The sequence below is a fragment of the Amblyomma mixtum genome, chromosome 3 (assembly GCF_055824585.1).
Source record: "Amblyomma mixtum isolate Tamu chromosome 3, ASM5582458v1, whole genome shotgun sequence".
NCBI lineage: Eukaryota > Metazoa > Arthropoda > Arachnida > Ixodida > Ixodidae > Amblyomma > Amblyomma mixtum.
The window spans coordinates 61,849,208-61,863,043 of record NC_143014.1 but is presented as its reverse complement, the minus strand read 5'-3'; the positions used below and the strand labels follow the sequence as shown (position 1 = coordinate 61,863,043).

General features: G+C 43.8%; 1 protein-coding gene across 4 annotated transcripts in view; it reads left to right on the top strand.

The window, feature by feature from the left end:
• The window catches only part of LOC149350394 (eukaryotic translation initiation factor 4E-binding protein Mextli-like), a 65,790-nt gene extending 60,611 nt beyond the window's left edge, over nt 1-5,179 (top strand). For 3 of the 4 annotated variants that reach the window (XM_089579404.1, XM_089579405.1, XM_089579402.1), the window contains one exon: nt 2,902-5,179. In XM_089579404.1, the coding sequence (XP_089435530.1) occupies nt 2,902-3,045 (144 nt within the window). In that variant the 3' untranslated portion in view covers nt 3,046-5,179. The remainder of the gene's footprint in view (nt 1-2,901) is intronic. The other variant, XM_089579403.1, reaches the window with a different exon arrangement.
• Nucleotides 5,180-13,836: the final 8,657 nt, after the last annotated feature.

Here is a 13,836-nt window from a genome sequence, read left to right as displayed (position 1 = left end):
AGGGAGACACTACGCTGTTGCACTCCCTATCAGGGATGTACAAAAGCATTAAAAACTCATCAGCTTTCACCTTCCATGTGAAAACCATGACTAGGACGGTTTTCACACAAATGCAGTGAAAAGACGAAAAAAGAAAATTTGTCACAGGAGCACAGTATCATGGTTTTTGCATGCATTGAGGCTACTACAAGGCTTGCCTATTAAAGGAATGTCACGCCCTGAAAGAAGGGTGGCACATTCATGGGTTGGCAATACTACCTCCCTCCCCTTCTAATATGGGACTAATACTGTAGTCGGACTAAGAAAAATGAAGTGGAAAAAAAAGTGTCCCAGCCTGTGCCATCTAATGTGGAACTCCAGGAATCTTTTCGAGGCGGGTTATAGAGAGATTAATGCTACTAACTGAAAAAAGCATATGCACCTACTTTTCCAAATATGTGTGCTGTCAAGATGGACAGCTTTTTATAGCTTTTGTCATCTACTATGGTAATAGTGTGCCCCACAAATGCCCTTTCACTAGCACTACATTTGTGCTAAACTTGCTGAATGAGCATGCCTTATGTTTGGCCCAAAATTTGGTTCTGGACGGCCTGGAACACTTTCTTTGCACAAAAGCTCACCACTGCCATCACACTCACAGGCAGCATTGGTGTTCTCTTCACTGAAATGTTGCCACATGTCACCGCTCAACAAAGATGGCGCCCTGACTAAAACAAAGTGCCGTATATGGAGGAATGACCACAATTGCAGGTTTAAATTTCGTGATTAACTGACATTCGGCCTGTGATTAAAACTGACCTTTGGTACGGGCTAGGCTTTATGGTGGCAACTGGCGTGTTAATCGCCATGCACGTAGAGCTCTCAGTGTTTTCTAGCCAAGGCAGAAACAAGCAGCAGTACGAAAATGGGCCAGCCAGTGCCAGAACTACTGAGGTGACAGTGAGCCCCCACATACTGCATAAGGAGCGCACCACAGAACTCCTCCTTACGGAGGGTGAATCTGTTATGTCTGGCTGACTTAGTGCGCACATTGGGATATAACAGACGGACGGCACTTGACTGTCATGTTCGCTATGAGCGGGCTTGATTGTATATCTTCTTATTCGCTGTATGCTCAGAAGTGATCAGAGGGTTGAATTGGGGGAAAGTAGGTGTTAAAGAACTTGGTAGCCTCTGATTTGGTGGCAGCATTGTCTTTTAAGTAACTGAAACGGTGAATTGCAGCACCTAATTGAGGACTTGAACAAACAAAATGCAATAGTTGGCTTAAAAATTAATGTTTGTGAAGTGAATGCATATGAAGTACTGTAGCCGAATATGAGAGAATGAAATAGACTTGGGCAAGACTTTTAATAATACACAGAACAGACTGCTAGTAATTTTTTGGAGTGAGACAATGGATACTAAAGGAAGGGAAATGTAGTCGGAGGTAGCTGAGGCCAGGTGAAGGGATGAGTTTGCTGGGTTTAGGGTCGCCTAGGTAGGCTCAAGTAATTGGAGGTGTATACCAAGGTGTACTGCTTTATGTTACCTTGAAAAGGTTGCCAGATAACATCCAATGCTAGCATTGCGATGTATTGCCTTTCTGTCTTGCATTATTGCTTCTCCCATCGTGTGCACTCTGTGTCTTAAGAATGAAACCCAGGGTGCTTGTGAGCTCTCCTTTAAAAACTAACGTTGGGATGCAGTTGTAGCTAGTGTTATCTTTCTGTTTCTGCTTATTATCAGCTTTTTAAAGGCAGCATTGGATTTTGCATATTTAAGTGATAAATGCTTTGACATCTGCTCTTGTCTTCAAATGAAATACTTGAAAGCAGGGAAGTTAAACTGACATGTTTATGTTGTTAGATGCTAATGTTAGGTTTTTTTTGCTAAACATGTCATTGCTGGTGTTTTGCTTTGTTGTAGCTGATGATTGTAAGCTGTTTCATCATTTTCCTTGGAATGTAACATGGTATAGCTCTTTGTACATTTTGCATGCTTTAGACTTACTGCTATTGCTTCCAGAAAGAATATTCTGCTTGCACTACTTCCACATATTGCACTGCTGTAGGCTGATTTTTGTTGCCAACCCTGAAGACAGAATTGCAAATGCTGGCTCCATGTTTTTATTGCATGCTAAATCAGCAGTATCTTGACTAAGGTTGAACTACAAGAATGTTTTACAACTTTGAAATTGATCATTGGATTTTATGGTGCTACCTTGCGTCAGAGGGCAGTTAAATTCAATGGACTGTAGTAGGCATCTTTTTCTGCTTCATTGTGGAGTTTATTTGCTTGAATTTTTTGCTTGGTCAGTGCATATTATCTGCTTGTCCAAGAAGGCAGCTTGCGTTGTTGTAGTTGCTTCGCATGTCTCTCGCAACGTTGTCATGGTATAGCAGCTTGTGGCATGTTCAAAAGTTCATTCCCTCTAATCTGTGTAGTCCAAAGAGTGACACGCATATGTTCATTCTAGATGTTTGCTTTGTGTTTGCTACAGTGGCAGGCATAATTTGCGGCTCTGAGGTACTGCTTATGCGTTAAACGTAGCCTTTACCATTGGCAGATAATTTTGTGTTATGTATGGCTCATGTCTTGTTTTGGAATTTCTGCTAGGTTTTATTGCATGTTGGCTTTCTGCATCTGGTCCTCGTTTCATGCTTGCATTCATTTGGCAGTGGCGATATTTTGTCTGCAATGGTACTGGCAAAGCACGCACGTTTCATTCTTTCAGGGGCTGTCTGCTCCTTTTGTCCAAACGTCCTTCTAATGCCTAGATAGTATTGTCCATTATTTTCATGTGCATGGATGGCTTGGCACGTACGTTGGCTCATGTTCTGGCAAAGAGAAAGGTTGCACTCCTTGAGGGAACGATGATGAGTGGCAACACTATCATGATTGATTCTGTTCTTGTCTTAGCACATCACCCCTTTTGACTCTGATGGGTTCCGGCAACGGATGATGCGTCAGGCTTCGGTGTCGGACTTTGTGTCAAGTTCTCCAGTTTCATCCACACCACCGCGTTTGGATTTGTCAGAGGTTGAAGACTCAAGTACTACCTGAAGATTATTGCTATGCAGAATGAAAGCACCTCATTGTTAATACCTTTTAAAGCGCATTTACTGAAGGTCATAACTCGCTTTTAAATGACCTTACAAAAGTTTGTAAAATTTTTTTTGCTGTGATTTTTTTTTGTGCATGATTATATGCTCTCAAGGCAGCTGGTCTAGATCATTGTTGTGTGAGAGGATTACCTAGTCTGGAAGCAGTGCATAGTGTCGACATTTGTCTTTCTGTTTCATAACTCTGTGCACGCTTGTAATAATTCAGAAAGCTTAACATTTTCTGTCAGATACCTGTGAAGCTTTATACATTAGTTCCTCTTACTATTTGTGCTGCTGTGCAAGCGCGTTGGTCTGATAGTATACCCTTATAGGGGCTTTCATTTCAACATAAAAGCCTAGCTTTTCTTTCTACTCACTTCCCAAATGGGTTCTATGTGTATAAAGTGTCATGTGGCCTGATCAGAATTTTGTGCTCTATAGGAAGTTATTACACTAAGTATGCAGCTTTTGCCAAAATAATTTAGCACTGCAATTTCAAAACGTGGTGTGAACTGAGAAGCCCAAGTTTCAGAATGTAAATCCATACTACTTGAATTCTCTTCTATATCGTCATTAGTTCCCACTAATTGTAGTGTGCAGAAATGCCTGGAAGCATCTGAACTTTTCAAAACATTAGAACTTGAACAAAACCTGAACATTAGGACCTCTCATGACATATTTGAAGATATAGGGTCAGTAGAATGTTTCGAAGACAGTTTGCACATAGAAGGTCACTACCTTAGTTGTTTTATATTTACATCGAGAGACCTGCTTGGGTGGGTGTTTGCATCTGGTAGGTTGCTAAGCAACTCAGTGCTCATGCCTTTTTTGATGGCAACAAGAAGCTTTGTATGGTTCATGAAAACGTAAACAGGTTACCATGTTGACTTTGTGAAAGTTTGAGCAATTCCAGAGTAGATAATTGTGCTCATTGCTCATTCTGGCATGTACATTATGCCCACCATCTACACTGATATTGCCCACATCGTTATGCACCAGAGAGAGCGTCTTGCATCAATTTGATTGCCTAGAAACAAATTGCATTGCTTGTAGTAGCCTTTTACCCCAACTTGTAGGTCTTCCTGCTTGGGTTTAATTACTTTTTTTTCTTAGTCTTGCTTTGTATATGCAAAGGAGTTCTTTGTTGAGCAGATTTTGATGCACAGGTTCGTCATGCGAAGACTGATGGTTATGCCAAGAGAAAATACTCTACCATGGCTGCTCAAGCTGAGGGCCCACACCAGGGCTGATCATAGTTCCAAAGCTGTTAGTTTCCTACCAAAGGTCTTTAGAATATATAGTGCTTCACTAACTGAACAGTGAGCAAGGTTTCATGCTCACTGTGGTAACTATTTGTTGGGACGATTGTTCCTTAAACTACTTTTTATATTCATTCCTTTAGTCAGGAGTGTAATTTGAACAAATTTTTCATTGAATCGAACTGTTTAAATGCTGAAATGTATATGTATTTTTTGGTCTTTATGTTTAGATTATGGGCGTACCTACAGCATATGCAAGCAGATTGTGATGGGAAGTGACTTTGAAGTGAATATAAGTTCAGATTTGTGTTTATACTCTTAGCTCTCTTTTTTTTTTTTTGATACTATAGTTTTGGGTGGTTCCAGTTGTATACTTTTAATGAGCCGCAGCTCTGCATTGTCCTCTCTCGGCTGCTTTTATCTCAGAGCGTGATATTTTTAAAAGCCTTGTGGTTTGTTCAGATGTGAAGCTGCAAATTTGGTTGCTTTTTTACTAGGTTGTGCGCTGCTTAAAAGCACTGTTGGTGTGAGTATATACTACTGTAGCATGCCCTGTGGAACTGGTTTTGGGTTTGCAATGCAGTTATCGTTTTGTTGAAGTGGAGTTGAATATTATTATTATTTACACTTTAGTGGCATTTTGCTGGATTTTTGTGAATAAACTAGTAGCTTTAATTTAAGTATGGGAGACTGTGAAGACTTCAAAAATGAGTCAAAGCAGCAGAATTTGTCTGGCCATCAGTACCAGGGTTCCACATGAGACCTGGTTTTAGCTTTGGCTGCAGTCTTCCAGAAACTGCAACAAATAAAAGTGAGTGTTCATGTGTGAGTGCATTGGAATGCATTTGTTTTCTTTGTCCATACCTCCTCCTCCTCCTCTGTGGTGCTGCTGCATCAGAAGCAGTGGGACAGCTGCATGGAATGAATCTTGTTTCACTTGATTCATTCAGGTATTACGTGTGTTCATATCAGCATAGCGAGCTGGTGCAAGTGTTACGGTGTCCATGGCCTGAGAGCACCGTAGCTTATTAGTGCTTGTCACCATGGGGAATCGCTTAGTCATCTTCAGGCCACATGCCTACTACTCATAAAAGAGCAGAAAAGCATCAAAACTATTAAGTTCAGTGTGCATTTAAGCTGCTATTTTTAGCCTTAAGATAGCCAGTGGGGCACTTTGAGATGTGTGGAGAGCATTAGGTAAGCCTAATGCTTTGAGGGCATATGGAGCAAGAGCGCAGCACTAGTGAAGCGCATCATAAATGTGGAAGCAGTTGTAAGAAGTTGGTGCTGTTGCATCTTGCAGTGGTAGATGTATGCAGGCAAAGCAACAGCCAATGTTATGTTGCAATGAAGTATGCAGAACTATGGAACAGAGTGGAAAACTGGGAACTATAGTCAGAACTCAAGTCTGCAGTGAACCTCCATCCACATTCAGGCCTGCGAATCCTCAATGACAAAAAGTAGACTGTTGTCAAAGCTGTCTAATTATCTAAAGAAGCTAATCATGAGATGAAATTAAAAGTTGCAAGAATTTTGATGCCTCTTGCTTGTTTGATACGGTCAAATATTAGAAAAGTGATTTTTTTTGTTATTGTCATTGGTTAGCAGAGTAATACAGGATGCTGCGGACAGTCTCCAGTGTTGCCAACTGCTGTGTTTGTTTTTAAGTTGTATCCTACTATAGGTTGGCAGTGGGTGGCATAATGTGTAGGAGAGCAAAATGGGCCACAAGTGGAAAAAGTTAGTGCAGTCATTTAGTGCACCTGTGTACTTTTCCTGTGCACGAACAACCAAGTAGTGTATGGAGCATGGAGGGCACGAAGATGGTAAATTCCTTAGCAGTTCATGCATGCAACCACGGACTGCCTGCACTGTGCATCTCTCGATATTGAGCCATGCCTAAAGGCAAAAGTTTGGGGGTGTTTTGTTTCCCATCTTCTGCAAACTTCTGTGGGCTCATCTACATGCGAGAGGCACGGATGAAAGGAAAGTCTGGGTTACACAATGAAGTAGTGCAATGCAGTTGCAAATGCAAATAGTGCAAATGCAATTTACTGTGTTTTTCAGCCCCTATTTTTTACCGTACATGAATTTATCTGCACGTCTAAAGCTGCGAAATGTTCACTGTAAAGGCGTGCATCTAGTTGGCTATTGCCAAAATCATTTCTGAATGGCCTGCATGTGACGTTACGGGTGCCATGATTGGAACGCTTGGCGTACCGTAGCTTCCGATGTGCAGATCGTAGCGGGTGGCGAATGGCAGATTATGACAAATTCTAATCTGCTATCCGACATATTGCTCTGAATCTGCAAAGAGGCTCAAAACCCACTGCAGTCTGGCAATACAAATCGACGACTAAAACAGTGTGCTCTCGGAAGCGCTGGGCTGTGCTGGCCAGTGTGGGCCGTCTGCTATTTTTATTCATACTGCCGGCACAGGCCAAGGCAGGAGTCGCAACTCCGCAAATACAAAATTTTGAAGTCGCCTGTGCGTGAAATACGATAAGAGTAAACGAAACCATTGAACATTAGCATTATGGCACACTACTGAAAGTATATGATATGGCATAAACTGTTGTAGGAAACAGATTTAAACATACGTAGAAATATCCGAAAATACTATATAGCATTGCTTTCAGTCAACTTGTATGCAATGTGAAAAAAAAAAAACTGCACACAGCCAAAGTAACAAAAGTGCAAGAAATTGTAATCAAGAGCAGTTCTCACTGACTAGTATTGAAATGAAACAAAGCAGAGATGCAGCATTCATAGAACACTTAAACAATGACATGTAGCAAGGCTAGTATACAAAATATAAGAACTCTTGAAATATTTCTGTAATGCAGCTTCAAAGCTCCCTTAACTTCAGAACCTATAGTTTCATTGATAGTTTTTGTTCCACTCTGCTATTGTCTGCATGAGAACAGAATAACGAAAGCAATCTCCTGTAAATCGGTGGTTTATTATGTTTGGTGTGTTTCGTCCCTGACGCGGTCAAACTGTCTCTTGCATCTTGCAAGGTTTACGCTTTAATAGCCACGCAAAATGTGGTAGAAGAAAACAATCCTATTGTGTTCCATTTTCTTTACGGTTGTAAATCTAGCCTTTCCCAAGTCTTGAAGATGATTGCATTCTAGAATAAGTTATATGAACCTAAGAGCATTGTTCTGTAGGCGTTCACATTTCAAAATATTCTACTCGACATAAGGCTCCCAAACTGGGCTTGCATATATCATTAGCTGTAGGAGTCTGCTTCATATCTGCTGTAGTGTCTGAAGGCTTTTTAATTCCTTTATCGCCAACTTTGTTTACATGTGCTGCTGATGAATTGAGATCATGTCTGAGGCACAAGCCCAAGTACCTGTACTCGGTGACATCCTTCAGAATGGCATCAGTTCTATAATAAAATCAAGGGGGGGGGGGGGGGGGCCTTTTACTATGATACTAAAATAACAAAGGAGGGGGACACTTAAGCCACGCCTTAAGGGCATGATGCAATAGCGTATTGGGGTAATTCGCATATAGGCAGGAAGTTATTCTCTATTTTATGCATTCATAGATCCCTGGGAGTCCTCATAGTCTTCCTAGCGCAGTGGTGCTGTGGTTAACCGATGCACCGCTACCCTGAGATGGCAAGCTTATAGCGGTGTGCTTTGTGTGGCCCAAGTTGCTCATCCCGAGCAACAAATCATTAATGGTCACCTACTACGGTGGGCAGTTTGCTCACTATCCGATAGGCAGGTTGTGATGGCGCCAAAGTAGATGTACTATGGTAGCGTAGGCTGCTTAGAAGCCCATACGTTCAAAACATAGCGGCTTATGGTGCGCAGCCAGCGCTATCTTCGAAATTCGTGGACAACTAAAAAGTGACGTCATAATTAAAACAAAAACGCGACGTCGAAGTCACGTGTTTTAGTGACGTCATATTCGTGACGTGAGCTTCACGTGCTGCTTGGCGGGAAAATAAACTGAACGCCGCGACGCTTCAGCGCGACACCCGACACGAGAACGAAGAATGAAGACGCGACGAGTGCCGACCACCAACGCTATTTTTAGGCAGTCAATTCTCGTTGTGCCTTTTTCCTTCGTCCCCTACTTGGGAAAGCGATGAAATGTGACGCCGCCAGACAGGTTATCGCTCGCACATCGTGCAACCGCTCACCTCTTTTTTGCGTACGGGGGCCCCATGGCCACAGACGATGCCCTTTTGGGGCAAAAGCGACAGAACCGCACCCAACCGAACGAAACTACACAGAAGCGCTGGCAAAAGGGAAAAGCGGAAACTGTACACGAACGATGCACACCAAGAACTCGAGCAACAAGCAACGAGGAAAAAGTAGGGCTAGCAGAATCGAGTTTCAAACAAAAGCAAGCAGAATGGTCAAAAGCACGACCTCCTCTATAAACTTCCGACCTAAAGCCCCTGGAAATTTTTAAAGTAGCGACAACCTTTGCAAAACGCCGCCTCTCCCTCTCCTACGCCCGTCGCCTCTTCCCATTGGTCGCTGGCGCCCGTCGCCTCTTCCCATTGGTCGGTGGTTTCGCGCGCAAAAGTCCTTTAAACCCGCGCTTTTCGCGGCCGCAGACGCCATATTGTCCGCTCCAACCGCGCACCGTAGGTTCGGCAGGCGTCGTTGCGGACACTGCGCTTTTGCTTGCTGTGAAGAACAGCGGCTTTTGTTTTGTTCGGAACGTGTGTCAGTCACCTAACTTCAAGCCGTCTATCTGTGCGGCATGACGAGCAGCTGCGCCTTCGGGTACAAGAACCGTCACGACGGCGGAAAGCGGTTCTTCGCAATTCCATCATCGAAAATCGACGCTGGCCGGAGGAAGGTTTGGTTACACAGAATTGGCCGGGCGAAATTTAACGCAACGCCATCGATCAGACTTTGCGAGGTCAGTGACGTGCTTTCAATAGCTGCTGAGTTTTCCTTTTTTTTTTTTTCAAGCTACGCTGTGCAGTGGTTTGTTCGCAATCGACCGTATGGCCGCAGTAAGCTCGACATAAGGGAGCTTGCGTTGAGCGCATCGTGATTGCACGCACGCAAACGTGTAACTGACGCGAGGCGTTTTTCCCGTTCTTGTCATGCGCTGTGAACAAAATCATGAATACGTACCAACTCGCCCAAATTTCTGCCTTGCTGACGCGAGGCACACGTCTAACTGTAGAGTGAGTTCCTTAAATTTGAGCGCATGCCGCAGTTAGACATACGTGCGTACTATAAGCGGAGATCAAACTGCGCTCTGACATGGTGAAGCGCACGCGTTACATTCTGCAGTCGCGCGCGTGCGCGCGTGCGTGTGTGTATATTATATATAGATATATTACAGAAAAAGACAAAAAGAGAATTATCGCGCCGATATGCATCGTCAAGGCACCGTAGGCACCGTTGGTGGAAACACCAGCTAGCGCGCGCTGGCTTGCGTTTACTCTCGAAATATGACCAGTAGCTGTGGGTACGCGTGATAGTGCCCATCGTTTATGTAGAACTTTATGTAGAACTTTATTATCCCTTTGCTGGCAGGCGAAGGATATTTGCGAGGTAGGTTTTGTCCTTACTAAGTAACTATTCCAAAGAAAATTTTAATGCGGGAGTCTATATCGTTACAGTTCATGCACGCGAGAGAACATTAGGGGAGGCACAGATAAGTACACACGTAGCGTGGCCTTCATACCGTATTTCGAGCACTCCCTCAAGCGTCTTACCTGGTCCGCGATACACTGCAGCAGACCAAAACCAAAAGCCACTAGAAGAGCGGATGAACTACGGGCATTTAGAATGCCTTCACTTGCAGGTGTCTTTTCGAATGTCAAACCTCTGCATCCGTAGTAGCACGTCCAGCGTTCAGGCGGGGACGGTCGTTCTGTTTGCATACCCCTCTTCACCAAAACAGATCACCGCAAATTCATTCTACGGCCTCGTGATTCACGGTTACGTTCAATGCACGCTCCACTCTCGATATCAAACTTCGCACTCCGCATAGAGCCCGGCGCTCCCGGACATGGTGCGCGTGCGGCTCGACCAAAACAATCCATCTATGCGTGCTCATTTTTGCCTTTAGACGATTCAGTGAAGCATGCAAATGTTTCTCCTAAGTCACCGATGTATTTATGCAGCGGAACGCACGGTTAATGCGGAGACTAGAGAAGAACTCGGCAAGCACGGGAATCCAGCGCAACCAATTGAAAAGGGGCGTTAGTTCCGTCGGAGCGGGCTAGAGGTCGCCACCGCAGTCACATGAAATCACAAAGAAAACAAAAGTCGTTCGCCCGGCGCGCGGGGGAGGAGGAGAGAAGAGGGAGGGCGTCTTGTCGCTACTTTAGTTTTTTCAGGGGCTTTATTCCGACCTGCTCACTGACGCCACCCCTACGGCGGCGCGCGGACCTAAAAACTGTTGTGTAGGGACCGAAGGTACCGCCAGGTGTCGCCTGGACTAACCCCCACAGCAGACGATGCGATGTCGTGCGCCACGGTCCTGGCTGGTCCTGGCGCACCGCAGTGCGCGTTCTTCTGTTTGTTTTTCGTGTTCCTAGCGCGTATATTGACTGATTCATGGGGTTCAACGTCTCAAAGCAGCACTCTGGCCATGAGAAGCACCGTAGCGGAGGGTTCCGAAATACGATTGACTACCTGATCCAGTGCACGAGCGATTTTGCCGTGGGAACGCATAGGTATGAAAAACAAAGAACAGTAATATACAGCGCATGGCCTGGAAAATGCAAGTCTTATATTCCTTTCCTTGCTTCATTTTGTGCAGCAACGCTTCGCTGTCTGGTGCAAAAGTAATTCGTGCATGGGCTAGTCAATACATTGATCTTGAAAACCAAGTTCCTGCAGCGCGAAAAAAATACAATTAGCGTAAACTGTCACCCGTATAAGTCGGTTACCTTTACGACCTGCTGTTTCCAGGTTCCGTTAACCGTGTTTTACGCGTTGGGGTCTAGTAATAGCGACCTTCTAAGGACGAAGGCAACAGTCGGCGTACCGCTACGTGCTACAGCGACTATTCGTGCCTACATCTTCAAAATGACCCTTAACACCGTTAATTCTCGCGATTATGGCCACTGTTCGAGCTTCGCTGGCATTAACTGCCGCATATCTCGCATCGAAGGTGCCCTGCGCTTTCATTACTGCGGATCACCTAGCTTAAAGCGTTAGGAGGCTAACTGAAATTCATTCAGCAACTCTTGTGAGCGCTTCTGATCCATAGGAATGTTATGTAGAAAGCCAAGCTTTATGTAGTATGACCAATTTGAATACTCTACCTATGAAAATCTTGTGCTGAAAAACTATTTCCGTAGGATTTTCTTCTTGGAAAAGGACATGTGTTCTGGTTGAACACTTTTAGACATCCTGTTGTTTGCAATACTAGATGAACATGGGTGGTTAATCTTGATCAACACCTATTAACATTAGATCCACCTTAAAAGCCTCTGCAGAATGAAATTCAGGAACGATATTCTGCTGCTGCGAATGGATTCCTTCTCAAAAAGAAATGCTTAGCGGTCAAATCTCGTTATGACTGCTACAAATTTTCACGGTTTCCATGCTCAGTACTAATGGACGAAAATTTGGAATTCCATGCAAGTTCCATGCTGTAAACCTTTTGCACGCAGCTGTATGTAGCAGTTTTGCACGGCAAGAAATAGAGGTAAGAAGCAAGCTCACAGTTCAAGCAAAGTTTTATTCCCTGAATATAGTATGGTACATTCCAGCACCAGTACTTTGACGATATCTGTTCACATTTGCAGACATTGCTTTTGAAGCATCACAAATGCATGAAAATCAGTAATCTGAAACTGAAATGTTCAGACCAGCAGAACATATTTTATTAATGTGCAACCCACCAACACTGCGAAGTACGACCAGTATACTACCAGTTAAAATATAGGTTGTATGACTAAGGACATAATCGAAAATATACAAGCTCCAACTACATAGCACCCAGCAATTTACCGACAGCCCACCAACATCACATCTGAAGCAAGTATACAGGCATTATACACGATCACCTCCGAATGACACAAAAGAAAACACCTTCGGCACGCAACAACAAGCGGAGCACGCGGAGACAGCCGTGCGGAGAGCGGAGAGCAAAGCCGGCAAAGCGATGGGGGCAAGTTGCAGCGCCCACGGCTTGTGGCGGCAGTTTGGCGAACTAAAAAAAAACTAGACAAGCAAAAGCAAATCTGGCGACAGATGGAGCGCCAGCATGAACAGGTCGGAAGTCTCGGAAGTTTATAGAGGGGGTCGTGGTCAAAAGATATGACAAGGGTATGACATCAGAGCACCGTCAACCTTGGCATCGTCCCGCTGCCATTGCCGCTGCTCTGAGCGAACGCTGTCATAAAAATTTTTACAAAGCAAGCGCTATACTATAGCTATACTTTCTAACAAAATGCACACAACTAAACATTTTAAAAGGAATCACTGCAATTGTTTTTGAATGCTTTTGAAACACAAAATATGTCCTAATTATTTTCCTCTTCTAGTCGTGTCTGTCCACTCATTTCATTTTGGCGCTTTAGTTCCACTAATTTGATGTCGCTAGCACTTGGTTCTGGACCGCATGAGGTCACTTGACCTAGGTGGCCAACCTGCCTCCTGGGCTGCTCTCTTGGCGCCACCTGCCAGTCATGCTCGTGATGTTGCACACATGGCGATACCCGGCTTTATCTAGCAGAGTGAAGCTATCGCTTCAAAACAGCTGTCTTTTCTGTATTCATTTCCTTTGGCCACCCCTTGCACCCAGCACTACTTATGACCAAGTGCTCATTCAGTCTGTTCTGATAATCATGAGATTGTATATTACAATAAGTAATAGTATCGTCTGCATAATGTTTTTTCTGGTAAAAAGCTGATGCTCATGTCGCTGATATACAAAGGTAAAAGCAAAGTCATCGCAGACGCTTGTGGAATACTTGATTGTACATCCTTATTTAAACTGGCAACATTGTCGAGAAACTTTTCTGTTAGGTATGCCTCAATCCATTGCCATATTGTTCAATAAATTGGTTTCGAAACTCTTATGGTGGGATATTTTGTCAGTCTTTTTTAAAATCAATGAAGGTGATATCCAGTCGCTCTTTTTTATCAGTGCATTTGGCCATCTCGTGTAGAATTTCAGATAGTATGGCAACAGTGAAACAGCCATGTCGAAAACCATCAGTGCGTTCCAATTCTCTAGACGTCCAACAAGACGTCTAGTGTGACGTCTAGGAAGCCGTCTACATGTCTACATATTGGAACGTGTCTACTTCACGCGCCGCCTTGCGGCATATAAACTGAACTAACATTTGCGAATAGTTGCAACCCTATGTTCTTTAAAATTCTTAATAAAACAAGTTAAAAACACTCTGTTAGTAGTTTGCTAGTTCTTATTTTATTTTATTTTTTCTGCAATAATGGTGCGTTCATCGCTACCGCTTCAGCAGACGATCTCACCCACACGATTTCCTCTCGCGCGATTCACAAATATAATCGTAGGTC